The sequence below is a fragment of the Rhamphochromis sp. 'chilingali' genome (assembly GCF_963969265.1).
Source record: "Rhamphochromis sp. 'chilingali' genome assembly, chromosome: 21".
NCBI lineage: Eukaryota > Metazoa > Chordata > Actinopteri > Cichliformes > Cichlidae > Rhamphochromis > Rhamphochromis sp. 'chilingali'.
In genome coordinates, this window is record NC_137949.1 from 11,387,795 (window position 1) to 11,414,031 (window position 26,237).

The 26,237-nt window shown below is 45.6% G+C and overlaps 1 protein-coding gene across 3 annotated transcripts in view; it reads right to left on the reverse strand.

Moving 5' to 3' along the window:
• Window positions 1–26,237, reverse strand: part of col12a1a (collagen, type XII, alpha 1a) — a 50,456-nt gene that overhangs the window by 12,132 nt on the left and 12,087 nt on the right. For 2 of the 3 annotated variants that reach the window (XM_080870670.1, XM_080870672.1), the window contains exons 14-51: window positions 23,293–23,562; window positions 18,173–18,439; window positions 17,865–18,057; window positions 17,632–17,756; window positions 16,149–16,298; window positions 15,931–16,050; window positions 15,684–15,848; window positions 15,448–15,594; window positions 15,043–15,182; window positions 14,386–14,515; window positions 13,563–13,708; window positions 12,936–13,065; window positions 12,712–12,848; window positions 11,893–12,022; window positions 11,664–11,803; window positions 11,325–11,457; window positions 11,132–11,155; window positions 10,289–10,428; window positions 8,704–8,833; window positions 8,419–8,558; window positions 8,204–8,333; window positions 6,412–6,554; window positions 5,136–5,265; window positions 4,892–5,034; window positions 4,674–4,803; window positions 4,001–4,120; window positions 3,726–3,872; window positions 3,534–3,650; window positions 3,298–3,450; window positions 3,117–3,191; window positions 2,900–3,039; window positions 2,667–2,790; window positions 2,424–2,567; window positions 2,037–2,201; window positions 1,765–1,803; window positions 1,505–1,643; window positions 783–925; window positions 316–425 (exon numbers count right to left, since the gene is read on the reverse strand). In XM_080870670.1, coding sequence (XP_080726796.1) covers window positions 316–425; window positions 783–925; window positions 1,505–1,643; window positions 1,765–1,803; window positions 2,037–2,201; window positions 2,424–2,567; window positions 2,667–2,790; window positions 2,900–3,039; window positions 3,117–3,191; window positions 3,298–3,450; window positions 3,534–3,650; window positions 3,726–3,872; window positions 4,001–4,120; window positions 4,674–4,803; window positions 4,892–5,034; window positions 5,136–5,265; window positions 6,412–6,554; window positions 8,204–8,333; window positions 8,419–8,558; window positions 8,704–8,833; window positions 10,289–10,428; window positions 11,132–11,155; window positions 11,325–11,457; window positions 11,664–11,803; window positions 11,893–12,022; window positions 12,712–12,848; window positions 12,936–13,065; window positions 13,563–13,708; window positions 14,386–14,515; window positions 15,043–15,182; window positions 15,448–15,594; window positions 15,684–15,848; window positions 15,931–16,050; window positions 16,149–16,298; window positions 17,632–17,756; window positions 17,865–18,057; window positions 18,173–18,439; window positions 23,293–23,562 — 5,249 coding nt within the window. The remainder of the gene's footprint in view (window positions 1–315; window positions 426–782; window positions 926–1,504; window positions 1,644–1,764; window positions 1,804–2,036; window positions 2,202–2,423; window positions 2,568–2,666; window positions 2,791–2,899; window positions 3,040–3,116; window positions 3,192–3,297; window positions 3,451–3,533; window positions 3,651–3,725; window positions 3,873–4,000; window positions 4,121–4,673; window positions 4,804–4,891; window positions 5,035–5,135; window positions 5,266–6,411; window positions 6,555–8,203; window positions 8,334–8,418; window positions 8,559–8,703; window positions 8,834–10,288; window positions 10,429–11,131; window positions 11,156–11,324; window positions 11,458–11,663; window positions 11,804–11,892; window positions 12,023–12,711; window positions 12,849–12,935; window positions 13,066–13,562; window positions 13,709–14,385; window positions 14,516–15,042; window positions 15,183–15,447; window positions 15,595–15,683; window positions 15,849–15,930; window positions 16,051–16,148; window positions 16,299–17,631; window positions 17,757–17,864; window positions 18,058–18,172; window positions 18,440–23,292; window positions 23,563–26,237) is intronic. The other variant, XM_080870671.1, reaches the window with a different exon arrangement.

Genomic DNA, 26,237 nt, shown 5'->3' on the forward strand with positions numbered 1-26,237 from the left:
GTGTGTGTAAAAAGGGGCCACTTTGACAGCAGGTTGCCACTTTGAGATTGATAGCAGGAACCTTTTGATACGGCTACATGACCCTGAATGTTTTGTCACATCTTCGCATTAAAAGGTAATTCAGCCAAAAGAAAGGAGGCATAGAAGCCACAGGGTGTGAAAGGATGTAAAAACAGACGTGAAAAGACTGAAAACACAAAAGCCTTCAGAAAGGAGAAGCAGCGCTCAACTCACAAACAAAAGACTCCCAGTCTTTCGCATTAAAGCCAAAATGTCACTTTGCTCCTCTCTTTAAGAATCACGCCCGATGTTTACCTTGTGGAAGCTGCCGTGGAAAACCCGCCTCACTTGCTGCTCGTTAAATGTGGCTCTCTGGATCTCTCCTCGGGTGTCCTTGTTGTAGAACGTGACTGTTTTGCTGGAAGCTGAAAAGAGAAGAGCCTTTGATGAATCCCTGACAGTGTGTTACAGCGCAGTGGCACGCAAAGCACAGACTATAGAGAACACATGCTCGCAGAGAGAGCAGGATAAAGGGAAGGATAAAGGGAAGGCTCGGAGGGATTAGGACAATTCCTGTGGTTATGTGCATGCACATGGTTTGAACAAGGTGCTGTTTTAAGAGTTAAAGCTCCCAGCGAAACAACAAAAAAGTCCAATTGTATTTCAAGCAGTATGTCCTGAAGCTTTGCAACTAGCACCTTTAGTGATTTATACAAAAAAACAAAGTATGATTTTAAAGAGTGTACAGCTCAGGGTAAGAATATTCAGCAGGGGAGACTTACGGTTGACCGTGACCCCGACTTCAGGGTTGTTGTTTTTGTCGGCAATCTGCCAGATATCAAAAGCTTCAGAGGGCGTGTCGGGCAAGAGGCGGAAGAGCAGGATGATGGTGTAAGAAGGGGGAAGACCATCCGGATGGATCTCCCTGTAATTGTGAAAAATCACACCCTGTGATCAGACGCTGTGCGCTCGTTACTGTAGCAGATTAATAATGATATGCATAACAAATGGTCTACTGTGTGACACAGCCGGCACATGTTTTTCCCATGGCCTTGATTAAATTGTGCACATGTTGAAAGGATTTTCTGTCTTCTTTCAGGTTGAAAGTGTTTCCACTTGTGTGCATAAGACAAATGCTGCACTCACGCACACTAAAGTCGCATCATTATAAACATATTAAGAAGACTTTTGGACACTACAGCTGTTGTGCAAGTGTTTAACAACGCCTAAATGGTGCCCAATAAAGAGACAAAGCACTTGACTCAGCGGTGATTTGTTTTCTCCTTGTAAGAAAAAGGTGGGAGGGTGGGGGTCCTGGGGATTAAAACGCTACACCCAAAATGTTCCTGCTAACACCTCATATTCTATGAGCTGCAGCAATAAACAGGCCTGAGCATCAGGGAGACCTCTGTGACTGCAGAGGCTGTTGAACTTTATTACGAATAATGAAGCGTGCAGGCGATAAGGCCAGTAACCTGCGATTATGCACACCCTCAGCTCTTACTTGGTGGGCTGGTTCAGGAAGGAATCTTTGTGCAGCCTGTAGGCGATGTAGCTGTTAAAGGAGCCCGGCTCCATGGACACACCGTTCATGGCAGCGAATGTCTTGTCTGTGATATTGAACGCCTCGAGCATCCTGAAGCCTGGAGGGGAAGAACAACGAGAGAAACCTTCTAGTGTACCACATAACAGCATTTAGCAATGTCAACAAACTCTGCAGGGATTATCTGCTGTGTACACTGCATGGTGATGTTGTGTGCTTACCAGGCGTGGTGAATCCATTGATGTAGATCAGAGGGCAAGCTGAGACACAACGAAAAGATACAATGAGTTGGAAAAACAGATTACGGCAGAAAGAATGTGATTTATATGCCTTTATATATTTCCCCAGGCAATGGATCGGTAGGAGCGCGCGACAAAGGGAGAGCTTCCCCTTAACTCCGCCGTTCACTAATCAACCCGTCTAATAAAGTTTTTGTCTGCGCCTGCGAGTGAAACTAAACTTTAGTTGTTGTTTTCTGATACATGAAACTTACTGGAAGTGGCTGTTTCACAAATGAAGGTGATCAGGTTGTCCTGGATTTTGGCAAAAGCGTCGTAGTCGTCTACCACAAACACGTGTCTCTCGCTGGGCTTGCTGCCGATGCTTCTCAGCTCGGTCATATCCACGTCGGCCACTCCGACCACAAACACGCTGTAGCCTGTCGGCGCAAAACACAAACACACAAAAACAAACAAAGACCATTGTTAAGTCTGCAACAAAAACCCGCTGCGGGGATTAATACAAGAGTTTATTAAACAGGCCAGAAAGTCTGGTTCAGATGAACTAAATCGACGTTCAGGAGCAAATGCTTCCCCTGTTTTACTTCTTCTATAGCACAAATGCAAACACACGAGCCAGCGATTCATATTTCCACACATACCAGAATGCTGCAGCTTCTCTGCACTCTTCTTGACCTCATCCTGGGAGCGTCCGTCCGTGACGACCACCAGCACCTTCGGGACGTTCCTCCTCATGCCGTTGTCTGAGGTGAACACCTTCTCATAGACGTGCTTCAAAGCAATGCCTGGACGAAGAAGAAAACGGGAGAAGAAGACCATCGAACCTCAAACGTTCACTACAGTCAGAACTTTAAGTTTGCAGCTTTTTTTCCCCAGAGCTTCACCTGTCTTGGTGTTGCCTCCTCTGTAGCGGACGCCCTGCAGAGCTGAGATCACGATGCCTTTGTCGTGGTAGGTGTTCAGTTTGAACTCGGTCCTGGCGTCATCGCTGTACTGCACAAATGAAACCTGTTCACCGAGAACAAAAATAAGAGGATGGTGACGACGGTGAACACAGATATTAGGAAATATGTGCATGATTTTTTTTTTTTAAGAAGCCACCGAAACATCAGCTGACCTGCATGCCTTTAGGGCTGATGACATCGAAGGCTGCAGTCATGCTTGTAACAAACTGGAGGACTTTATTGAAGCTGTCGTCTCCAATACTCCAGGAACCATCGATCAGGAAGACCAGGTCGGCCTTGGCACCTTTGCACACTGCGATGCAGGTAAAGCAACGTTAGAGGCTGATCGCGCCTGGACAAAGTAAATACATTGATTAAAGCTATCCTTACCATCTAACGCAGGTGGGACTGTTGCTGGAGGAGGAGGAGTGGGAGCCTTTGTTGGCACTGGGGTGGGTTTAACCACTGCAACGCAAGAAAGAATCGCATGTATGAATTCATCATAGCTGGTAAAATGACATCTTTGTAACATCAAAGAAACAGGAAGTTCCAGCAGCAGCCGTTTCCTTACACGTCCTCTCTTTGATACTGACTCCAGGTCCCTCGAGATTGGGCGTTTGCGTGTACACGGTGGCATTGTAAAGAGTGTCGGGGGTTAAGCCGTCAAAGCAGTAACTGTTCTCTGAGCCTCTGACGGTGATCTCCTGAGCCCCGCTCCTGGAGGCTAAAGGAGAGGAAAGAGGAGAGCGACTTAGCAACTGATTCTAAAACGTTACTGTGACGTGTAACCGGGTGAACTGAACTTACTATCAAAAGGATTGACTTTGAGTCTGTAAGAGGTGGCCGCTCTGTGAGGGGCCCATCGGAGGCAGAAGGAGTCGTAGCCAACGTTGTAGGTGTTCAAGTCCGTCACATTCAGATACACTAAAGACAAGCAAACGCAGCTCATTACAAATCCATCCGATCCAGACATCAACCATCAGGTAGCAGCGTACTTACAGGTGGTGCCTTGACCGACCAAAGGTGCACTGTCACCCGTGTTGTACTGTGCCAACACCTTCAGGTCATAGGTGGTTCCAGGTTTCAGGTTATGGAGCTGGTGGGAGGTTACGTCTCCAACAGACACCTCCATGGACTCATCCGAGCCTGAAAAGCAACATTAATATGACTTGCATGTAAGCAATGAGGCTTTTTGTCTAGTAACAACTCATACAACTAGAAAAACAACAACAACGATATATAGTTTTTGATCCAATGCTAAAGCATGTCCGTACCCTCAGGTTGGTAGATAATCTTGTATCCGTTAACCCTGGAGGGGGCGGGGTCCCAGGACACCCTGAAGCGGGTGTACCACTCATCAGAAACACGCAGATTCCTGGGGCCGAGCATTCCCACTGCAGGAAGCAAAGACAGAGCGGCGCAGTCAACACAGGATAAGGTTCACTGTAATGGGATGCACAGGATCTGAGTTTTGGTGATCCATCAGCAGCTGGGTAATTTCTGCATCTGACTTCACTGCTCATAATAACATTGAGTGAAATATTCTAATGTGCGATTAGCGGGATGATAAATTCCAGCACATGAAAGAAAGTTAAAAAAAATCATAATAAGAATAATAATCTGCCTGAAGGAGCGGAGCGGCATTACGATACGCAATAGTGTTTCTTTTGTTTGAGAAGCAAAGTTAGGCAAGACTCTGGCCAGCACTACGAGGATACGATCTCCTTCACTGGAGTGCAGGCAGCTTTTCTGCCAAAGGCATTTTGTGCTTTTGGCATTCTTTAAAAGTCAACAATATCACTTATTCCACGTTTGGTATAATGTTCAGTTCCTCAGGAACCTCATTAGTGAATCAATCCGTTCGGATTTTCTGCTCGCCACTGATCAATAACACTCGCTTATTGAATAAAAACTCTCACAGGGTCGCACAGATGGAACAGCTTGTACCTGTGCGTCCGTCACCATCCACCTCTCCTCCTGCTCCATCAGCATAGATGGCGGTCACTTTGATGTTATACGGCGTGTCCGGGTCCAGGTTCTGCAGGATCACGTTGTTTCGGTTTCCTGGCACTGTAGTCTACAAGCAGAAGAATTGGATGCATAAACAAGTGCCTTTGTTATTTATGGCCACAAAAACATCGCTGTCGAATTATAAATATGCTCACATATCCCTCAATCGGGTCTCCTGTGATCTGGGCGTAGGTGATGCGGTACTCCATGACAGGACCATCTGCATGGTCCCAGCTGACAGAGAGGGTAGTGGTGGTGGGGTCGTATACGCGCAGGTTCCTCGGGGCACTTCGAGGCACTGAGCACAGAAACGGGAAGAAGAATATGGTTTTGCATTTTTGTTGAAAACACCTGCGCGTCTCAGAGCTGCTAACAAAACACACTGGCCCGGGTTCTTACATGTCTTTCCTGCATCCATGATAGCAGGTCCTTCGCCATCGCTGTACAGAGCAACAACTCCCACATTGTAATCAGTGTTTGGAAGCAGCTGCTGCAACAAGGCTGTGGTGGTTGACCCTGGTACCAGAATCTGTGCAGAGACACAAAATAAGTGAGCTTTTATGCACACATGCACCAAAGGGCCAAATCCAACATTCACGCAGCCACAGACTCTGCCCCTCTCGTCTGGCAGCTGCTTGTTTTCTACACCTGCCTTTTACTGAATGGCTCCTTGTTGTCAGCAGCAGTGAAAGGAAGAGCCAAACAGTCCTTTGATGTTCAGAGGTGTGATAGTGGTTTAAAAAAGGACAGAAAAGGGGGCTAGGTGGGTGACAGCCAGCACTGATGGAGGTGACAGCTGATCGTGTGTCCTTAGCCTCAGAGCGGTTATCTGGACAGGCTAAGGTCAGCGCTCTGGCCTGGTGGAGGTTCAAACATGTTTGTGGGTGTCTGAATCATGCCACAGTGTCTCCTGGTCAAACTTAGGCTTAGGACTCAGCAGCCAATGATGATGAAGCTAAAAAGCTACGCTGCAAATTTCCAGCTGGCGTTGGATTTGGTGGTGCTGGCTGAAACAGGCTACATTACCACTGACCCGCATAATTAGCTCTGGCCATGCAAAGGGCACGATCCTGTCCTAAACGTGCTGACCAAAGGGGGGGAAAAGAAAGCTGAGTGCATGTCTTTATCAATATGCTGGAATTTCTATCACCTTCTTAAAGACACTGTCGTTAGCGACCCAGTGAAGAAACTAGTGGTGCAGTCCATCTGGCATGGATGTTGAAGAAAGCTGATGCAAAGAGACGCTTTAAAAGTTTTATGGATTCTTTGAGCTGCCCAGAAATCTTTAACATATGAAGATGTGGGCCCTCTGATGCCAGATGGCACGCAGCACGGAGAGAGCGGGAGCTGCAGCTAAAGAATTTCTGCTTTAATGAACGTGTTTGAAACTCAAGCACTTATTTACACAAAACAATCCAAATGGCAGAAAGTGCACACATGCAAACACGCTCGCACCAATGCGTTTGGTGAGCAGGCCGAGTGCTTTTAAAAGTAATTGCACGGTAAACTGCAAATGCTCCCACTTCCAGCTCCATGTGGTGATCCTCAATATTTGTGCGCATTCTGTATGATTGAAGGCATTAGAAATAAACCTGCTCTCAGTTAGTTTTCTCAAGTATAATCTAATAATATAATTTACGTATCAGCCATTCCCACACAGCAGTTGGAAACTCACTGATTCTGAAGGCTTGGCACCGTTCAGAGGAGAGTAGACCACCCGGTACTGCTGGACTGGACCTGTGGCAGCTTCCCAGCGAACGTTCAAAGTGTTGGTGGTGGGGTTGTAAACCTGGATGTTTCTGACGGGGCTGCGCTCCACTGCAGGGACAGGAATATTGTTTGGTAAGAAGGAATTAAAGAGGGGCAAGAGAACGAGGACGAACGGAAAGGAAAGGCTGACAACTGCAAAAATGACAATAAATTAAGGCTAAAAAACCAACAATTAAACAAAACCCATAAGAATGAAGCACAAATGCATAACTGGGGTTCCAGTACTGGTAAATACTCCAGATGAAAAGGTTTACGAGTATCTAAATAACACCTCTGTGAATCTCCTGTAGTCCTGTCATCCTCCCTTTGTCAAGGTTTATAAATCATGGTCTGGACTCATTTTATGGCCAGAACAGGACAACATGAGAACTCTCCAGTAAAACTCCCCCAGCAGCCAACAGAGACGAGTTTAGGATGCTATTTAACAATACAGCTATCAACAGGGCACTTCCTGTCAGTGCCCTGAAGGTTAATGAAAAGGATACAGAAAGGCCTATGTGCAGCTCTGTGTGAAGCTAGACTTCTAAAAAACCAAAGCAGATGTTTGGAGGTTTTGTGCTGCTCTCAATTATAACCCCATAAACGCAGGAGAAAAAAAAAGTAAGCAAGCTTCCGTACTTTAAATGTTTTACAGACCAACGCTTGTTACTTTTAAGATGCTGTGAATGCTCGCCGAGCAGCTTGTTAGCTCAAACGGTTGAATCAGACGAGAGCCGATTCAAGGCCTGACGTTAATGAACATAAATATATGTACACAGGCAGCGTGAGCTTTGACTTGTCCACTGAAAAGCCACTGAACATGATGAACTATTGCTACAGAAGGGAAAATGGGGGTAACAGTAGCTGGCACGGCGCATGACCCCAGCAAAGCAGGCTGAGAGCAATTATACATATAATGCTCTCTATTCATTTCAAAGCCCCTGTTTCTTTTTCCCAGAGAGGAGCCAAATACCCCAGCCCCGCCATTACCCTGACCGCTAGCCTTCACTCAACCTATAAATGGACAATGTTACAGTAAAGAGAGAGGAGACACCATTATAGTGCTGCCAGGCCAGAGGAATTCCTTCCTGCGCAATCACCCCACAAAATGCTGACTAATTCCCCAGCAGAGTTCGGTGGTTCAGCTGTGGGAGAAACTGGAAAACCGATGTTCACTCAAACTAAGCTGACTGAGCTCAATGCTGTCATTTATTTTAAGCTTTAAGTTCCAGTTTGCAGGTAAGGTTTAAAGCTCTGTCCCAGCGAGTCAGCTGAATGCTCTCTCTGATGGACGTTTTTCGTACCCGGGACGTCGGGTAATTGCGGGTACCCCGGTTCAGACTTATTCAGGTATTTTTTCACTTCTGGAGAAGGAGATGGGATTTGAGCTGGCTGGATTGCAGATTTTCAGAGGATTTGGATGATATTTTTGAAACAAATCAGTTACAACTGGCTGCCTTATTGAAGGTTTCTGACCCAGCAGGCCAGCAGCCGAGGCCACTCGGTTCATTCCGGATAGACGGGAATTGATTCCTGACACTGGAAAATAAATCCCACTGCCACGTCACGGCATCTCATTCACAGGTCTTCTTCTTGGTCTGCGTGGGCTTTTCTATACCCTGATGACACAGAGGTGGCTGTCGCTGCCTAACGACCTCGCGTGGATCTGCAGTGGATCTCGTTACCTACAGCAGCAGTTGCATGCGTGCAGTGCTTACATGTTTTGCCGTTCTCAGACATGCGCAGTCCTTCTCCAGCAGCATATACGGGAACCACAGACACAGTGTACACAGTATCAGAATCCAGGTTCCTCAGGACGGTACTGTGGGTACTGCCTGATACCTGCACCTGTGCAGAAATACAACACAGCATACATCATGTCGGGGTTGTTCCACTGGAGATGGCTGAATGTCGTTGTTAATGTCTTGCTTACCATGTCTTCCACTCCTCCAGCTGCAGGCACATAGAAGATCCTGTACTGACGGACGCTACCCTCAGCAGGCTCCCACTGGACGGTCAGGGTGCTGGTGGTGGGGTCAGTTACCCGCAGGTACCTAACACCACCCAGAGGCTCTGGAATAACATAAAGATATGATAACGTTGCATCCATCAACAAGGCTGAACACCATGTGTGAGCTTTTTTAAACTGAGAGACTTTCCATGAGTGTGATGTATTCATATATCCAAGACTTGGCTGTCATATTTGTTCACAACTCACTGGTCTTTCCGATGCCCTCCAGCGGCCCGCTAGCTCCTTTGGCATAGACTGCCACCACGCTGATGGCGTACTCGGTGTCAGGCGTCAGCTTAGGAAGCAGGACTGTAGTCTTCTTTCCTCCAACCTGGGTCTAGTTAGGGAACAACAAATGAAACATAGTTACCTAGTTTAGTAAATTTCACTTGGCTTTTCAGTCCTTAAAATATTTCTGCATTTCCTGTCTCTTTTGCTGTAGCTTTAAAAACAACTCTGCAGCTCTTTTATGTGCTGAGGAGGAGGTATTTCCTCTGTTTTAGATGGAATAAAGTATCCTCTGCGGGGTTTCTCAGATTGATAACCTGATGGAAAGAATTCTACCTGAAAGCTTCCAGGTGGAATGCTCTGAGTGTTTTTGGACAAGGTTAGCATACAGTACAGTGGCCAAGGTAAATATGTCCGCTAATGGTGGAAACAGTCAGATGTCTTGTTGTGACTAATGATGATTTTACTGCAACGCTGTTGGCTTTTGCTATAAGGAGTAAATATTCTTAGAGAGTGTGTGTCTGTTTGCATTTGCTGGATTTGTTTTATCACTGCGTTTCGGGTCAAGACGGCACTTATTATTTTTATTATTTGGCACTGTGGCAGTTTTTTCTTCTTTAAGTACAAAATGTGTGCAGCCCATTTCCAAAAAACACACTTATTTAACTCAGGGTTACTCATACACGTTGAAATCCGGACACTGAACCAACACGTAAGTAAGCGTCCGCTTTTCCATTAGCACAATTACATTTCATCAAGAACCAAAAGAAGAAACCTCACCGAGCCGTATTTTAAACATACAAACAGTTTGATGAACGTCCAGTCTTAGTCACCTAAAATGACAAATTCTGGATTGCACCTGTTAAAAGGTGGCTATAAAAGTGTGAAGGACCAGTGCACGGCAGCACTTTAAACTTGATCTGCAGGATAATATCTGACACCAGTGACCGGACTCTGCCTCTTCAAACATCTCAACTTTTTATGACGTTCAAGTTTGATCTCTTTTAATCTCATAAATAAACGATCAGACGCTTCGCATCAGCGTGAAATCTCGTGTGTAGATATTTGCTCGTCCTCAGGCTTCTGGTTCTCGTTTTAATTCTTGCTCGTGGAAGCTCTGAGAAACGTCTGACAGAAAATTGAAACCAAAAATTCAGCTGTCATCCAGAAAGACTTTTGAAAATTCAGCGAGACGGCCAAAAATGCACGACCAGCGGGAGACAGTCTGCAGCGTCAGGAAATACTGAGGAAAGAGTAGGAAAGGTTTTGTCCACACTAATGCCGCTGTATCCAAACAACAGATTATGAGATTTGACTCGGAATAAACTCAAATAATTGAACACCGATGCCACAGCTGTATAGATTTCTTGGAAGCAAAGTCGCTGTGGAGGAAGAAACAAATCCACCGACTGAGTTAAAGCCATAAACTATAAACCGCAGTTGTCTGGATTATTAAAGCGAGACTGAGAAGGAGATGAAAAGAAAGGAGACACTAGCTAAAATATTAAAGCCTGTCACTGCTGCTAAACACTGACAAACACGAGCTAACTGTTGTGTGACTTACAGTCTGAATCCTGCCTCCAGATGTGGGGACGTAAGAGATCTTGTAGTTCTGGACACGGCCCGTCGGTGGAGTCCACATGGCGTTCAGAGTGGTGGTGGTTTCATTGTACACAACCAGGTTGGTGGGCGCTGGAAGAGGCACTGCACAGTGCAACAGGCAAGCACATATATGACAGTTAAAGCTACGCCAACAGCAGTTATACGGTTTCCTTTGAAAGCGTTTCTGATATCACTGAAATATCTTTTAAAGACACAGTCCTTGAGATTATTGGCTGATTTGAGTTCAGATGCCAGTTAATTTTCTGCCTTTTGTTTATGGTTGAAAGAAAATAGAGCAATGAGCGTTAAACAGGACTGCAGCTTTAAAAAAGAAAAGACAGTCGCTCTTCGTCTTTTCTCAAGCAGGTGTCTCTTGACGGACAATAGATGGAGGAGGATGATAATGATGATATGATGATGATGATGAATGACAAATGCATGGATGAATGAATGAACATGGATGGATGAATGAACTGATGGTGGCTGATGGAACGGGCTTTGAAAACAGGGATTGAAATCCTTGTTTTGCCAGGCATGCATGGTGGAACTCCATCCAGCCATTTCATGTAACCGAGTAAGGACATGAAGAAGCCGTGGGATGATGGCGTGGACAAACGCAGACAAGCAAACACGTAAGAATAAAACCGGGCTGTGACAGCATCAGCACCACTGGAGCGATGGATGGGTTAAGGGTCTTGCTTGATGATGAAATAACAACGGTTCTGATGACTGGTTGCAACAATAAAACATGCTTTTGTCACTTGAAAGAAAAAGCATCCCTTTGGTTTGCTATGAACACACTTACGTGGGGAACCATTTTGACGGCGCACTATAGAGGCAGAAATAGAAAGGCATAATGGGCAAACCCTTGATCGAACACTTCACATAGCATCAAAATGCAAAATTAACACCAAAAGAAGAGAAACTGTGACAAATACTTTAAGCATACAGTGTTAGCTAGAGTTATTACTGAGTCGTCATCACTGTGTGCGTCTTACATGTCCTCTCGGTGCCTAGCAGGTCCTCGCTCTCCGACTCATCCGGGTAGATCGCAGTGACGGACACGTCGTAGGGCGTGTCTGACTCCAAGTTCTCCAGCAGGTGGGTCGTCTCATCATTGTTCAGAATGGCCTGATGAGGAAAACACAAAGACAGCTTAGCCAATAAAAACCAAATGTAAGCCATGTAAAATTCATCGTCTGTTTTTTAGATGTTCTCCCTGCCTCCACCGGAGGTCTTTCCTAAGCAACGCCAAACGCCTACTGTGGGACTCATCGTGAAATACCTGCATGATTTATTCCTAATATAAACATCCCGGACATCTGGTTTTCTCTTACGTATTGGGTGTTGGCATCTCCCTTCTTAACCCAGCCAATGCGGTACAGAGCCACGTCAGGCGCTCCATGCTCCCAGTGAGCTACAAAGCTGGTATGCGTGACTTCTGTGAATCGCAGGTTCTTTGGTGCTGGAACCACATCTTTAGAGCGGAGGAAAGAAAATGCAATTATGATCTCCATCTCGGTCAGAAGCAGCAAACGGGGCCGGCGCCATGGTAACGATTCTGACCTGTGATGGCCTCTCCCAGCATCGGCTGTCCGGGACCTTCGTCGTAGACTGGAGTAACAGCTAAAGCGTACTCGGTCTGAGAGATCAGGTTATCCAACTGTCTGCTGGTCACGCGTCCTCCCACTTCCAGCTGTAGAACAATAAAACACAGTTGTTAAATGTTATTATACAGTATCAATAAAGAATATATAGCGCTTAAGAATCACTTTGCGCGTTTGGAAAAGTGTAAGGCTTCGTTCTCAGGGAAGGTTTCCTGGAATTCTGGTGACCTCACTAATCTGCACCTCATAAAACCGGTAGCAGTGTGACCAGCAGGTATAACACTAAAGCAAACAGGAAGAAACTAAACACACGAAATACTTTGTGCTCTTGGTTTCACTCGTTAGCTGAAAGTTAAGATGTTGTTAGTGGCGCCATGTCTCTGTGTTGCATCACATATCTTCAGCTCAGTGTGTTTCCACCTTTAGAGCACCTTAATCTTCACTTCCTGCAGAATGTGCTGCTGTAGCCCAACAACTCCCACATGGGGACATGCAACCATAAAGTATTCCTCCAGTCCCCAGTACCAGAACCAGCCTGTAAGCCTTGCAAAATCACATTCAGAGAGTTTCATAATATTTCTTTAGACTCCAGAAAATCCCCTGATGTCCACTCAAACAGCTGCAATCTCCACAATGTGATAACGGATCAGTCGAGAAATATCCAACAACTTAATCATCATAAATCCTAATGACTATAACAGACAGGAGGTTCTGCAATAGCAGGAAGGGACTGGTCATAACAGCGGTTGTAATACCATGAAAGGAAAGACGAACTCACTTCTTTTGCATCTCCACTCTCAGGCTTATAGGTGATGAGGTACTTGCGAACGGGACCGGGAGCAGCATCCCAGTCAAGCGTCATGGTGCTGTGGGTAATATCCCGAACCCTCAGTTCTCCCGCAGGTGGCATGGGCACTGCACATGAGTTAAAAACTCTGTTAGTTTATCAAAAATGACTCTGAATTTGTGCTGAAACATTGAAATGATAGGCTGGTTACGAACATGTGACTCCCTGTTTGGTCAGTGGTTCGCTGGCTGATTCTCCATGGAGGGCAAATAGGGAAAGCGTGTAGGCCGTGTTGGGGAGCAACTTCACCAGCTGGACGTCGGTTGTGTCGCCGCCCACTCTGATCTGGAAGCGGACCAAACCAAACAAACAACACAGGTTGAGAGGGGAAGCAGATGAGGGGGACTCCTCGCTGGCTGGGAAATATGGTGAGGAGAAATACTGGAGCACATCTGCTGCATCTGGGTTTGCCCCACTGGGGTTGACACCTCATGAAGAAATGATGATGATGTTCCCTTGGCAGAGTGAGCTCATGGTTCAGCCACCCCTCTGTGGCTGACAATGTTTCTTTGTATTTTTTCCTGTTGCCTTGCTGCTGAGTGACGAGGCAAACACTGGTGTCTTTGTAAAAAGTTATTTCAATGTGTGACATCTGCACTCAGTCAGAAATGCTGACAGCAGGTCACTTTGTGCTTTTAGCGAGGCGCTGCGTGTGTTTGGTGCTCGTGTATGCGAGCAGGCATTCGTGTTATGAACCTACAAACACATGTGAATGTGTCCATTTCAGTTCTATCCACAGCTGATTGGCTGGATGCCTTCTGGTTTCCCAGAATGGATCTTACCTCCTGCTCTGTAGTGGGCTGCGTAGCATTGATGGCGCTGTAGAGCAGCATGTAGCCTGTGGCTCCCGGTGCCCTTTCCCATCTCACTCTCATGGTGGTGACCTGCTGATCGTAAATCTCCATCCTCCTCACGGCACTCAGAGGAACTGGAAAACCAGGAAACAGCAAATACTTGTTAACCACTGCATTTGTATAGCCACAATTATAATTAATTCTTTGATTGCATAAAGTTTGCATTTACACTATATAATCTTTCTTTCAAATTTGGACCTAAAACCAAATTTAATCTCTTAATTTGCATCTAATCAAGATTTGGTACTTTCATCTTTTTGCAGCCACATATGGTTTCACAAACAAGGTGCGTATATATGTGTATATATATATATATCCTTTGAACCTTTTATTAATGGAGACCACACACGAATTACAGTCTCTGAGTTGCATTACGTTTGTGTTACGCAACCGTGCCGGAGAGATTGCATGATGGCGGCTGACTCAAAGGGCAACTGCTCGTAAAGCAAAGACTCAGGGTTCGTGAGAGCACCAGAGTCTGCTCGAATTGAAACCGTAGCTCTCTCAGAGCCCCATTTATCTGGCTTTCCTAATAGCGCGAAAGGTCTGTTTGAGTTAGACTCTAAATGATAACCACTTAAGAGCGTGCAATAAAATACGGTCACATCTGCAGTTCATCATCACGTACCGATTTAGTACCGATTTTTACTAGTGTCATATGCAGCGCTGTTTACAAAGTTAGGTTTGCATTAACGTTGTGTGTGGAGTTTTAGTCACTCAGTCTCTTTCAGTGAGCTGAGGTGGGACATACGTGTGGTCTCTTTTCCATCCAAAGCATCACTGCTCTCCTCTCCCACCACGGAGTAGACGCTGACCAGGTACTGTGTGAGAGGGTTCAGCCTCTGGAGAACCACAGTGGTCTGACTGCCGTCCACGATCACCTAATAACAGACAGGAGGATCAGAGGATTGATGAAGTTTTACTAATGTGCACCAGAACTGTGAATATCTTCACAGACATTTCCAATCAATCCCAGAAAACAATCTGTAAATTTTTACCAGGCTAAAGGTCAGCCTCACCATCTATAAACAAATCCACAATGTTCACTATTCAAGCAAACCCTGGGAGCTGCAGAAAAACAAACTTCTGCATATTTGTTTCAGACTCCAAAAACACATCCACGCCGTGGAGCCGAGACGCTGCCGGCCAGCGGGGCCATCTCTCATTCAAAGTCACGAGATTTTCTTACTAATCTCTGAAACTGAGACGGCTGTTTTTGTTTCCTTGGCCTGTGTCGAGCTGCAGTGTAATCAGACACCCAAACAGCAAGAAGCCAACACAAACAGGTGGCTGGAAATAGAAGTTGTTTCCCAGTAGCATCAGGGCAGCATTAACACTCACATACTGCACTAGAATTACTTGTGTGTGATTGAAGCAGAGCAAGTTTTTTGGTGTTTTTGGCAAATACCTGTTGTGGGGCTCCCGATAAAGTCCTGTACTCCACACGGTACTTTTCTGGTTGGTCGTCGGGGCCGTCCCAGGTGACTCTGAAGGACCGGTGAGTCACCTCTGATGTCACCAGATTAGTGGGTGCATCTGGAGCGCCTCCTGTTAAGATGCAAGCATAGAATGCTTGAAACCGCTGCGTATAATTAACTCTAAATCACTGATTTAGGGTGAATTATATGTAGTGAAAAGCTCTGAAACTGGCCAACTTTCTCATTTCATAGCTTCATAGCTTTTCCACGTATGAGGGAGTAAATGATGCTCATGCAGGGGTCGTTCTTTGCATCTAATGTGGCTTTTTCACGAGGATCCTTGATGCTGTCCACTATAATTATACTGCTTATCAAACACCTTGGACTTCACACACCTGGCCCTTTGACACTGTTACACAGGTTGTCAGAAACCCGGTCCACAATGTCCAGCAGGAAGGAGAAATCGGCCACGTTGTACATGTGAATGTCATTCGGCTCAGAGGCGATGGACCTCAGCTCGTTCTCGTCTGCATTCTTAATACCTAAATAACAATGATATAAAGGTCAAGGGTCAGCAGCAGCTTTTTAGATGCAGGAAAAGCACAAGTTAACTGCACCACTCTTTGCTTACCGATGGCATAGAGCTCAATGCCCTGATTGCGCAAGTTTTGAGAGTTGGCAATGACATCATCCTGCGATTTTCCGTCAGTGATCAAGACGCCAATCTTTCGAGCACTGGGACGCATCCCGACGTCCTCTTTGAAATTGTTCTGGAGGATGTAGTTCAAAGCCAGACCTGCCACGAAGAAGGCACAGAGTAATGCGAAATGCTCGTTTGCGTCTACAAAAGCAAAAAGATCAGAAACGAAGCGAATCACCTGTCATGGTGTTTCCTCCCTTGTAGGGCAGGTTGGACACAGCATCCAGGAGAGACTCTCGGGTTCGGTGAGCATTCAAGTGCCATTCGGTCTTTGGGTCTCCGCTGTACTGAGCAAGCCCTAAAGAAGCCGCCAAATCTTAGTTAGAGCACCTCAAAGAAAACCTTTGCTGTATTAACAAATACATACTTTATCATTCTTATTTTGATTCAACGCACCGATTTGGACCCGATCAGGGCCGATGTCAAAGACGCCCACCATACGTGCAATGAAGGCACGAATAGTCTTGAAGTTCAGACGTCCGATACTCCAGGAGCCGTCCACCAGAAGCACAATGTCAGCCTGAGCATTGGTCCTACACATCGTATCTGACAGGGCAGAGGTTCACGTGTCACGAAGGATCCCAGGTGAACGTTACAAATGAGTTTCAAATATAATCAAAAATGCTCTAGTGTAATGGTGGAAGAGCTTTCAAGGACGTGTGAGAAGAAAAGAAGGGAGGAAAGAAGAGCTGACGGCAATAAATTTCCACAAAAATCCAAACAATTTCCTGAATGCTTAACAAACAATCTCTACATGCACGCAACAAATAATTCTGCTCTTTCTTCCATCCCTCTGTGGATAACAATTATTTTCCAGGTGGTATAATTATGATCTTCTTCACTCGGCAGCATGTGGAGGCAGTAATTCTTTCAGTGGTTTTCCCATCCACGGGGTACTCCCAGGAGAATGTGCCCTTTATATTAAAGGCCTCCGCTGAGGAGATTATTGTGCCCTGCAGAGCAGCGAGGAAACATTCACATCCTGTTTTCCAAACACCTGTGTGATGAAAAGGAAGTCATCCGATCCTTTGTACCTAAAAGAGAACTGCAGATGTCGCACTAACTGCTGCTGTCTGCAACTGAAAACAGGTTACATGATTTTACACATTAGAAGTACACACAACATCTCCAATCTGTGGGCAAAAAGCCCAAGAAGTGGTATGTGGAGGTAAAATATGATTTTCTAAAGTCATTTGAAATAGTTTGTAACAATAAAGATCCAGGAATAAGTGCCTTTAATGTGCAGACACTTACTCGGTAGATGTACAAGGAAACGCTGATTATGTCACCTCACCGAGTCTACATCTGCCTCCTTTTTAGGAGAGGGCTTGCAGCTAACTGGTCACGCTGACCTTTCCTCGCAGCAAACACAACTTCTTTCCTCGTCTCACACTTGCTGCCTGCCACGCTCTGACTCACTGGATAGTAAAACGTTTTATAAGTGCAAACAGATTATACACGCACGGCTCGTATCTCCGCTGGCTGGACTGGAAATAAAGAGCGGAAGCCCAAAGTGACACGGCGAAGAAAGCAGGGAAAGGGCAGGCAGATGGAGTTGCCATTACATCTGTTATTTCGTGAGACAATTCGCTTTAAAGAAAGGTATTCAGCTTTTATGTGGCTTGGATTTACAGAGGGGTTTTTCCCCAAACAAAAATGTAATATGTGACACACTCTCCGATGTTTGACAGAGAAACAAAACATACAGAGAAACAAAACATACATACAAAACATCTAGTGACTTAAACAGGACGACAGATACAGTAACAGAATGACTAAGACTTTTTCATTTGTTTTTGCATAGAACGTGCTCTGCGCCTTCTCTTATTCTTACAATGACCGTGTGCAATGTACATCACATATATGTGGGTAATATTACTTGGCTTGTCAAAATTTGGAGGATCAGGTGCGTCAGAGTAGGTGGTGTACTCCTCTCCAGCCAACGGCATGCTCTCCCCTCCTTCAAACATACCGAACACACTCACTGTGTATTTGGTACCAGCTCTGTCAACCCAAAAAACAACTTTCATTACAAAATATGCAGGAGAACATAGTCCAAAGTCCAAACGAGTCTGATAATAAACCGTAAAAACACGAAAAAGTGGGACAAACCTGAGTTCTTCCAGCACCACAGTGTTATCATAGGGACCAACCAGAAGTTGCCCCAGGTCGATGTCATCCTCCACTGGGTGGTAAGTGACTTTGTAGCCCCTAACGTCACCGGGAGCGTGGTCCCAGGTTACACGGAAACTGGTCTTGGTGGGCTCTGAAGTCTGGAGGTTCCTCGGGCCTTTGTAAGGTGTTACTGGAGGGGAAGGAATACACAGACTGATCGGGGCAGATGTGGAGGGTCTTTAACGACTTTATAATAGCCTGGATTTACAGTGTCATGATGTGTAGTGAACAGCGGGCCAACCTACATGTAGTTCCTTCCCCTTGCCTTGCTTTGCCTTCTCCGGAGCGATAAACGGGCACCACAGTGATGTCATAAGTGGTGAGAGGGGTAAGGCGTCTCAGCACAGTGGTGGTAGTGCCACCGGGCACTTTGGCCGCCAGCTGGCGCCCTCCTGCCTGTGGTTTGTAAGTGACGCGGTAGTTGACGACGTTTCCAGGTGCCGGCTGCCATGTCACCTTCATGGACTTCTCCGTCTCCTCTGAGACGACGATCGATCTGCCAGCAGCTGAAACTGCAACGAAGGAACAAATATCAGAGAGAAACGATGGATAGATGGCCCCGGGGGAATAAAATCACCAAGGCTTTCCTGCTGCTAAGGAAACGGCGCAGTCAGCTACCTCGCAGTAGCTTTCATCGGCTCATTTTCCACGCGTCTGAATACAAACCTACTCACTTTAAACAGATGCAAAGTTACATGATTGATTGTGTTTAATAGGTGGTTTTGGGCGCCAAACTTTGATGTCTTGCCGTGACATCTTGAGGAAATTCTTTGTGTGTCTGTTGAGTGCTTCTTACTCTCCCTGCAGGAAGGGCAAGTGTGGGCAAGTGTGAATTCTGACCACGCTTATTCGCGTGGTCACGTGGAAGCAAGATGGCGCCGGTGTGCATGGCTGACCGTCTCCGACCACGTCTTCGCCTTGGCGTTGTACTTCTCGTTGTTTTATCTTTGGTTTTATGTTCTCTAGGTGATTGTACACTAATAACTTATGACAGAGACACGCTCCTGAATCTTCGGTTTTCCTGTTCTCAACGACCTGACTGCCTTGGGACCGCCGGTGCCGCTATCCCCCTGATGCCTGTCTCCCCTACCTATGTGACCTATCCTCCTCTTCCCATGCTCCGTAGGAAACGCCTCAGGAAACGGGGTAGGAGGAGCGGCGTCCGTGTCCGCGTTAAGGCTTATATCAGAGCCATGGCTATGGACTTCCCTTCTACAAGCCGTGAGCTATCCTGTTTCTTCCACTATCTCAGCAGCCACTCTGCGGCTAGATTGCTAACCCACCGTTGGATTTGCTCCGTCGGCCTTCAAACCTACCCTGCTCGCCCAGTGGCTTACCACTCTGCCCGATTTTGGATAACACCGCCTGGCCGCGGTGTTCAACATAACAACCTTTGCTCCTTGCGACGGGCTACTACAAAGGTCCTGGCCCCCCGGATTCGGTTGGCCTTATTTAATGTCAGGTCTCTTTCAAATAAGGCCTTCCTCCTAAATGACTTTTTTCTCACCTCGGGACTGGATGTCCTATTTCTAACGGAGACCTGGACTTCTCCGGGTGAGTTCATCCCCTTCTCTGAGCTTCTACCTCCTGACTCTGCCTTCTTTAGCTCACCTAGGCTAACTGGTAGAGGTGGTGGCTTAGCCTCGGTTTTCAATAATAAACATGATGCACGGCTGCTATCCTCTCCAACCTATTCCAGTTTTGAAGTTCAGCTATTGGAACTGACGGGCTCTCGGACCACTTTGTGTGTCGTGGTCTATCGTCCGCCTAAATATCATAAGATGTTTATCTCTGAATTTGCTGATTTTTTGGGATCCGTTCTTTTTAAATATGATTCTGTTATTGTTTCTGGAGATTTTAACATTCATGTCTGCTGTATGAATGACCAATTGGCTAAAGACTTTCTTGTGCTGACTGATTCTTTTAATCTTATTCAGTGGGTGAATGAGCCTACCCATGTTCAAGGCCACACCCTTGATTTGGTTTTTTCATTCAATGTGGACATTTGCATTAAGGAAATCAGGAATACTGGTCTCTCTGATCATTCCCCGGTCATCTTCGATGTAGACCTGGGTGATACTGGACAATACCTAAACTCTCCTCTTTATCCTACGCGCACTATTAATGCCAATACTGTGGTCAACTTTATTACGTCTTTTGTTAACTCCCCATTTAGTATGCTGGATTGTTCTTCCCCACACACACTTGAGAACTCTACTAATACTCTTTTTACCACCTGTTCCTCGATTCTTAACATTGTTGCACCCATCAAAATGAAACGCCCTAGAACTTTCTCACAATGCTGGTTAAATGATTCTGTTCGTGCCCTACGACGTATATGTCGGCGTGATGAGAGGAAGTGGAGGAGTGATAGACTTCAGTCTTCTTATGATATTTTACGTATTAGCCGCTCGAAGTTCCAAACTGCTGCCAGAACGGCTAAAGCGGCTTTTCTCTCTAAAATTATTACCACTAATGGTGATAATCCACGAATTCTATTTAAAATTTTTAACTCTGTGGTGAACCCCCGTCCCTCTATGCCACTGCTGTCTTCCCCGGGTCTTTGTGGAAAATTCTCAAACTATTTTTTAGATAAAGTTTTATCCCTTAGATCTACTCTTCCTCTGGTGACTGATTGTATGTCTACTCCTGATTGTTCGGCCACCTTTTATCAATTTGAACCCGTTTCTCTCTCCACTCTGAAGCGTCTAATTGATAAATTGAACAATACTAACTGTGTACATGATGCTCTCCCATCCCGTATTGTTAAGGATTGTTTCAGTGTAATTGGACCTTGTTTATTGTCCATATTGAACTTCTCCTTGCTTTCTGGCTATGTACCTTCAGCTCTCAAGCATGCCATAATCCAACCTGTTCTAAAAAAAAGGAACCTTGAGCTTAGTGATTTTGCCAATTTTAGGCCAATTTCTAAGCTTCCCTTTCTGGCTAAAATACTTGAGAAGGTGGTTCTGCTCCAACTGCAGACCTACCTTGATGAGAATAATATAAATGATAAATTTCAATCGGCCTTCAAACAACATCACAGCACAGAATCAGCATTGCTTCGTGTTTTCAATGATCTCCTACTAATGGCTGACAACGGACGCCCCTCAGTCTTAGTGCTTTTGGATCTATCATCGGCATTTGACATGGTTGACCATAATATCTTATTAGCGAGACTTGAGCACACTGTAGGCATGAAGGGCGCTGCCCTGGATTGGTTTAAATCCTATCTCTCCAATCGGCTCTCTACGGTACATCTGGCTACATCCTCTTCCTCAGCTGTACCTGTTTGCTGTGGTGTCCCCCAGGGATCTGTGCTGGGCCCTACCCTTTTCTCATTATACTTGCTTCCTTTAAGTGCCATCTTTGAGAAATACCATATTGCTTATCACTATTATGCAGATGATATCCAGCTCTATTTTGAGCTAAACGACGATCTTGCTCTGTCTCTGAATAGCCTCCGAGAATGCATGTCTGAGGCCAAGAAGTGGTTGTTGTCGAATTCTCTTATCCTTAATGAGAAGAAAACCGAGATTATGATTTTTGGTAGTAATGCCCTTCGTGCCAAACTCCGGGATGCCTTTGGTTTTCTTAGTTGTTCTCTCTCTGATACTGTCAGGAATCTGGGTGTCTTATTTGACAGCTCCTTTTCACTTGACAAACAAGTGTCTGCTGTTGTCAGATCTAGTTTTTACCAGCTTCGTCTTATCTCTAAGGCTAGGCGCTATATCCCGCATAAAGATCTCGAAAAGCTCATCCACGCCTTTGTAACGTCGAGGCTAGACTATTGTAATTCACTTTATTGTGGTCTCCACTCTTCCCTTTTACAGAGATTACAGACAGTTCAGAATGCTGCAGCTCGCATTCTAACTAAAACCAGCAAGTTTGCCCACATTACTCCTGTCCTTGCCGATCTGCACTGGTTGCCTGTCAAATATCGTATTCAATTTAAAATTTTGTTGTTTACTTTTAAAATTACTAACAACACTGCACCCAGCTACCTTAAGGACCTTTTAAACCCTTATGCTCCTGCTAGGGCTTTAAGGTCATCGTCACAGTTACTGCTGGCTCAGCCCAGATCTCGACTTAAGACTAGAGGTGATCGATCGTTTGCTCTTGTTGCACCTGTGCTGTGGAACAATCTCCCGATTGGCATCTGATTCTATTCATTCTTTTAAATCACAGCTTAAAACATATCTTTTTAAACTTGCCTTCTCCACCTTTTAATTGCTGGTTTGTTTGGTTGTTTGTTTGGTTGCTGTGACCTATTGACCTCTTGTATTAATTCCCTCCTATCTTTCTATTGGTGTCTTTTATTATGGTGGTACAGCTTTTATCTTGCTATTACCCATGTGCTGTAGTCATTCTTATTGGTAGCTTTTATCTATGAACATAACTCGTTATTTTTATTTATCCGTTATCAATGTTTGAACCTTTTATTGTTTTATGTAAAGCACTTTGGTATGCCCAAGGCTTTTAAATGTGCTCTATAAATAAAGATTGTTGTTGTTGTTGTTGTTGAATTGTCAGAGGATTTGAAATGGGCTGAGGAAAATATTCAGAGCCCTCTGCATCGGTGGGAGCACGTTTATTAATGGAAAAGGGAAGCACATCCAAGTTAGCTGCGTGTCGCTTCGGCCCAGGGAGGTTCTAGATAGGATGGTTGTATTTGGTGGGTATGCCCCCTCTCCTGCTTGCCAGAATCAATAAACAATAATAGTGTTTGGAAATCTTTTTCCTTGAAATCTTTTTTACTAACTCTTGAACTAAAATCCTCCCAACTGGTGCAAGTTTCTGCACAATATGCATGAGTGAGGCCTATCTGCTCTGGATCTCCCATGAAAATTCGTGCAGGTGTCCTGGACATGACATCACCTCTGCACACATATATAACATACATGCACAGCCTCGAAGACATGCGTGTGAAGTCTCCAGATTCGTTACTGCTCAGGCGAATGGCATCAGCTATGACGTTATCTCTGAGCTCAACAGAATGAACTGAGCAGTAAGCGCTGATGACAGCTCCCTTTTTCTACAGCTTACAAAATACCACTTTCAACACTATTTTTTCCTGGACCACTTTTAAGCCTGCATCACTGACCCAGAAAGCTCAGTGATGATGCTCCTGGACCGTATTTGGAGTTTAACAGATGCAAGAAGCCCTAAGGCTTTGTTTGTGTTTTAGGTGGGGGGAAATATCTGAAGGTCCCTTTGTGTCTTCTGTGGTTTTATGGCTGTACGGTGACATCACACATACTTAGCTTCACACTTTCTAGGCATGACCGAGATGAAGTCTTCAGACTTCACACAGAAAGCCTATGAAGAAAGCGAAACAGACCAAGAAAAAAGAAGAGTAACTTACCATCTGTGGTTTCTTCTCCAACCAATGCCTGGCCCGTTCCATGGCCGTAGACGGCAAACACAGACACCTCGTAGCGTGTCTCTGGGGTGAGACCCTGCAAAACTGTGGTGGTGCTGCTTCCTGGTATTACTGCTTCCCCAGACTCCGTAGTGAACAGAGACTTGTACGTGACCCTGTACTGACGAACGTTACCCGGGGCCGCGGTCCAAGACACGGCAAAACTGGTGTCTGTGACGTCACTGGTCACCAAGTCTCTGGGTGAGCCGAGCTCTGGGGGATGGATTCAAAGGCAGAAGTAGATCAGACAGAAGTTTGTTTTGAGTTGGTTCAGTACTTTATATTTGGGCTGAGATGCTGTTAGTACTGCTAATGCAGACATATAAAGATCTGACGAAAGGGACGGAATGAACAATGGCGGTGATAAACCACCAGACATCACTCATCTGTCTCCACCTTAACCCCTGAGGATGTGTTTGAGCACCCACAGTTTTCTCCCTTCATAATAAGAGACGGTTGGAAAAACTTCTGCAGAACTAATCACATATCCTCAGCACCTCTCCTGACAGCTCTTTAATTTTCCATTGAAGCAGAGGAAACCCGATCCAGAAATGTGCGCTCGCTACAATTGCAGATGCTGTGCTCGCCGTTTTTCTCCTTCACTCTCTTTTCCTAGGAGACTGTCATGAGAGGAGAAAGCTGCAGAAAAGGCAGGGAAGGGAACTTTGCGGTGGCGTCTCGCAACGCACGGCCAGCGCACGCCTGGCTGAGAGGGACGCTCGTGTTGAGACGGCTCTTCAATCTGGCCGCCATATAGAGGAGCTGGATATCTCACAGGAGGATGAGGATGAGCTGCCACGCACAGCCTCCCACACAACCTCCGGGATCCTGATCCTCATTCAAACACCTAACCCACTGCGGGCGAGCAGAGCAGAGCTGACCAGCTGGGTGGTCCCACTCAAACCTCATCTATCAAACCTCACCAAATGAGATTTAATAAAAGCAAAAATGCAGTTGAAAAGAATGTAATGGAACAGAAAAGTCCTATAAATGAAATGCATGATGATTTCAGGCCCTGCGACTCATCCAGTCTGGCTGAATTGGAAAGCGAACGGAAGTAACGGCACCGGGCGTGCCTGCCAAGCAGAAATCTGCACCTTGAGAGCAAAGAGAGGAGGCACTTGTCAAGCGCAACGGCCACGGCCACAAATTAATGAAGAGTTCCAGATTTATGGATACCATGAAAACAGCGTGGACCGCTCATAAATACCCAGATTGTTCCATCAAAAGAATTATCTTTGCCAAGCAGATGAACTTGACTGACTTTACCGGCTGTGCGTGAACCAACGGTGGAAAAAAAAAAAAAAAAAAAAAAAAAAAAAAAAAATCACAACATAATGGTTTCTGCAGACAGCGGCTCACTTTTCATCAGCACTTGCAGACAATCTATAGAGAAGGGGAAACGCATGCTCCAGTCCAAGCAAAACCTCTACAGCAATGCAAAAAAACAAGTTTCACTTCTTTTCTGCACAGTTTGTAGTTCAGTGCTTGGTTACAAAACACATGTTTAGATCTTGTTGCATTGTTTACAGTGCCACCTATCAAAATAGAACAATTATAGCCGCCTCTATATAACACCCCACCCGCCTCCTGAGCATCCTACCCATCAAGGCGAGGAACTCTCAAATTAAGATCTGGAACGAGGGTGGCTCACAAAATAACAGTAAGGCCTCACCCATGTCTAGAAAACCGCATATGACACAACCGAAGCTCATCTGAGAGATTTCCTGCAGGGCATGTGCCGACATAACCTTCACATCTGCAGCCAACGACGTCTAAAGCTCGAAAATATAAATGACTGCAGACGGCACTTGAAAGAAATCAGTCGTGCCAGCAGGCAAGAGAAATTCAGAGGAAACACGACTAACCTGCCAGCACTGTCCTAATCATTTTACGCAGCTACATAGACTCAGGTGGGTCACTGTATATATTACCTGACTAGACTGAGCACGCTTGCTTTCTCTGCAAACTCCTTCAAAATCACATCGGGAAATACATTGTGCCATCTCAGCACTGGCAGCCAGGTTCAAGCTTCCTTCGCTTTATTGCTCTTGGTCAGCTAAGACGTACACGTGGGCCACGAAGATCAAGCCTTCAGTGTCTGTCAGCCAGGGTTGCCTGTCCCTAGTCTTTTTACCTCAAAGGACCTTTTACAGTGGTGGAAAAAAATATGTGGCACGCCAAAGAGTCTGGCACTGCACAAAATTCATTAAAGGGATAGGTTAGAGGAAACCGAGCCAAAGTGCTACAACCTCACCTGGTGCCGAGCTTTTGTGCAAGTCAAAGCTCGAAAGTCCTTCATGGCATAAACACATCAGAGGTGTCATGCAGGTAGTTAAGCATTTGATAAATGAGGGGTTGAACTTTTGACCTCTTAGGGAAGAAACAGCCCTTTATCCCACCAGGTCACCCTGAGGCATTGTGGTTCACATTTTCAAGTACCCTGTTTTCCCTCTGCCTTTCTCTCTGCCCCTGCCTGTCCTTTGCCCCACCCTGGAGGAAGATGAACAGACGGCTCTCCCTGAGACGAGACAGACAGCTTACCCAGCTTTCAGGGTCCTCTTAGGTAACATCTTCCACATGCCGACTAACACTCCCACTCCTTAAGTAAATAGTTAGTGTATAATATCCACATTTAACACATTGATGTAAGCATTCTGTGTCACACCTTCTCTCTGCTCCCACTCGTTTCAGGATGATTTAATTCTGCTCTGCTCAAGGCTTCTGTATTGTCTACCATCCTCTGTTGGCCGTGAGAGAGGCCTTTGTGCGAGCCACTTTCTTCCAGTTCTTGCCTACATGGACTTCACAGAGTGGGTCACTCAAAAAGAGTGGCACACAATGAGATCAGTGTTTAGGCATGCTGATATCATGACAGCTTAATAAAA